Source organism: Sus scrofa, chromosome 7 (assembly GCF_054392235.1).
Source record: "Sus scrofa isolate SSC_HxYL_T2T_F1_AM1 chromosome 7, Sscrofa_HxYL_maternal_Yorkshire_Landrace_v2.0, whole genome shotgun sequence".
Taxonomy (NCBI): Eukaryota; Metazoa; Chordata; class Mammalia; order Artiodactyla; family Suidae; genus Sus; species Sus scrofa.
The window spans coordinates 26,036,264-26,038,390 of record NC_139389.1 but is presented as its reverse complement, the minus strand read 5'-3'; the positions used below and the strand labels follow the sequence as shown (position 1 = coordinate 26,038,390).

General features: G+C 42.8%; 1 protein-coding gene across 1 annotated transcript; it reads right to left on the bottom strand.

Annotated features, from left to right (window-relative positions):
- Nucleotides 1-528: 528 nt before the first annotated feature.
- Nucleotides 529-1,461, bottom strand: LOC110258983 (olfactory receptor 2H1-like). The gene has a single exon (XM_084970514.1). The coding sequence runs from the start codon at nucleotides 1,459-1,461 to the stop codon at nucleotides 529-531; it is 933 nt and encodes a 310-aa protein (XP_084826640.1).
- Nucleotides 1,462-2,127: the final 666 nt, after the last annotated feature.

Here is a 2,127-nt window from a genome sequence, read left to right as displayed (position 1 = left end):
CTTGTGTGTAATTATGAATAGACACCCACTGTCTGTCGAACTATCAAATATGAGACCTGGAGAGCAGTAGGAAGTTCTCAGGTGAGCCCCAACTTCTGCAGCTATAATCCCAGCTTTCCTCCAAGAGGCAGAAGAGTCACTTCCGTGATGAGAAAATAGATCTGTCGTAACCGTATCGTTCCTGTCATCAATTAACCACTAGAGCAGTAACTTCAGGATTTACGAAAATGTAATATGTGTACACAAGAACATACCTTATATGTTGGTTTATTTGTTCATAGAATCTTTACAAAACAGCTGGTGGGGGGAGAGGGAGTTAGATAGCAATTCTGGAGAGAGCAAGTAGAAGGGCTCAGGGTAAGGATTTAAGGATTTAGGATAAGTAACTTCGGGATGTCATTGAAAGAAAATTTCAGGCCATTTTATTTAGGAGATGTAACTGTGATTCTTGTCTATGAAAGGGGAACCCATAATTGGAGGAATTCTCCAATATCTGAGGAATTATGTGAGTATAATTCACATTTCTCCCTAACGAGGAACTCTTCTCAGTAATCCTCTTAGCGCCCACTTAACCTCTTTGTTTCTCAAGGTGTAGATCAAAGGATTAAGTGCGGGTGTCACCACAGTGTAGAAGAGGGTGAGGAATTTACTGTGATTCTGTGTGTATTTGCTCTTGGGTTGGATGTAGACGGAAATGATACTTCCAAAGAACAAAACCACAACAAGCAGGTGGGACCCACAGGTCCCACATGCTTTCCTCCTGCCTTGGGCAGATTTTATCCTCAGCACGCTCCTAACAATCCCGCCGTAAGAGACCAGAATAAGCCCCAGAGGTACAACAACATAGAGGACACTGGCTACGGCGAGCTCATTTTCCAGGAAGCTTGTGTTCACACAGGCGCTTTTAATCAAGGCCGGCACCTCAGACATGAAATCATCCACCCTGTGGTGGCTGCAGAGAGACAACTGGAAAACCAGGATGGTCTGAACTGTGGCCTCCACGAAACCACTGATCCAGGCCAGAGCTGCTAGCTGCTGGAGAAGCTTGGGGTGCATGATAACGTCATAGTGGAGGGGCCGACAGATGGCACTGAAGCGGTCATAGGCCATAACGGCCAGGAGGACGCACTCCGTGGAGCCCAGCCCCAAAGCAACGTAGAGCTGGAGCACACAACCAGTGTAGCTGATGGTCTTCGCAGGCCCCCTGAGATTCCAAAGCATTTGTGGGACAATACTGGTAGTGAAACAGAGGTCCAGGAAGGAGAGATTGGAGAGGAAGAAATACATGGGTGTGTGGAGTTTGGGGCACAAGTATGAGGCCAGTATGATCACCGTGTTCCCCGTCAGTGTCAGAGTGTACGTGACAGAGACGACCAGAAGGAGAACCATCTCCAGCCGGGGCTGGTCAGAAAAGCCCAGTAAGATGAAACCTGCGGGAGTGGTAAAATTTGTCCCTTTCATTGCTTAACGGTGAATCACCTTTCACAGAAAATCTTGGGCATTCCGATTTTCTTCCTGTGGGAAGGCGATCAGAGGTCATAACCAATGCAAAAATGACAAACTGAGTAAAGTGAGCATTTGGACACTTGATTTTTATATATAGAGAGAACAGACAAAAGAAAATTATGTGAAATTAAAAAAATGTAGTAGCTGGGCCTGTTACAAAGAAGGAGACAAATACAGTCTTGAAAGCATCAAATTCATTGAAAGGAAATATATAAGCATAGGGTTGACATTAGATCACATACAAAACAGACTTGAGATATATCCCAAACTCTCTGAAGATAAAATACACAGGCCATAGTGTGCAGACTGTGAAAAAGCAAGATGTTGAAAATAAGTTGATCATTGCATATATGGATATGATAGACAATAAATACACCAGATAATCTGAAAGATACATCACATGATCAAGAATCTGAAAGAGAAGTGTATAGAATTGGAGACACAGAGACTAAATAAGAACAGTTAGAATTTTCAAACAGCAACCATCAGATAGGGTTATTTAATATTCATTGTTTTTCTGTGAAGTGAATAATTATAGTGACCTGATGATAAAGGAAAACTTTTGTGATCTCCCTATTTGAGTCATTAGTCTTCCAACTTTATAAATATTGCTCTTTAGAA

Excerpts from the sequence above, each read along its gene's own strand:
- LOC110258983 (XM_084970514.1), bottom strand. The coding sequence starts at position 1,461 with ATGAAAGGGACAAATTTTACCACTCCCGCAGGTTTCATCTTACTGGGC.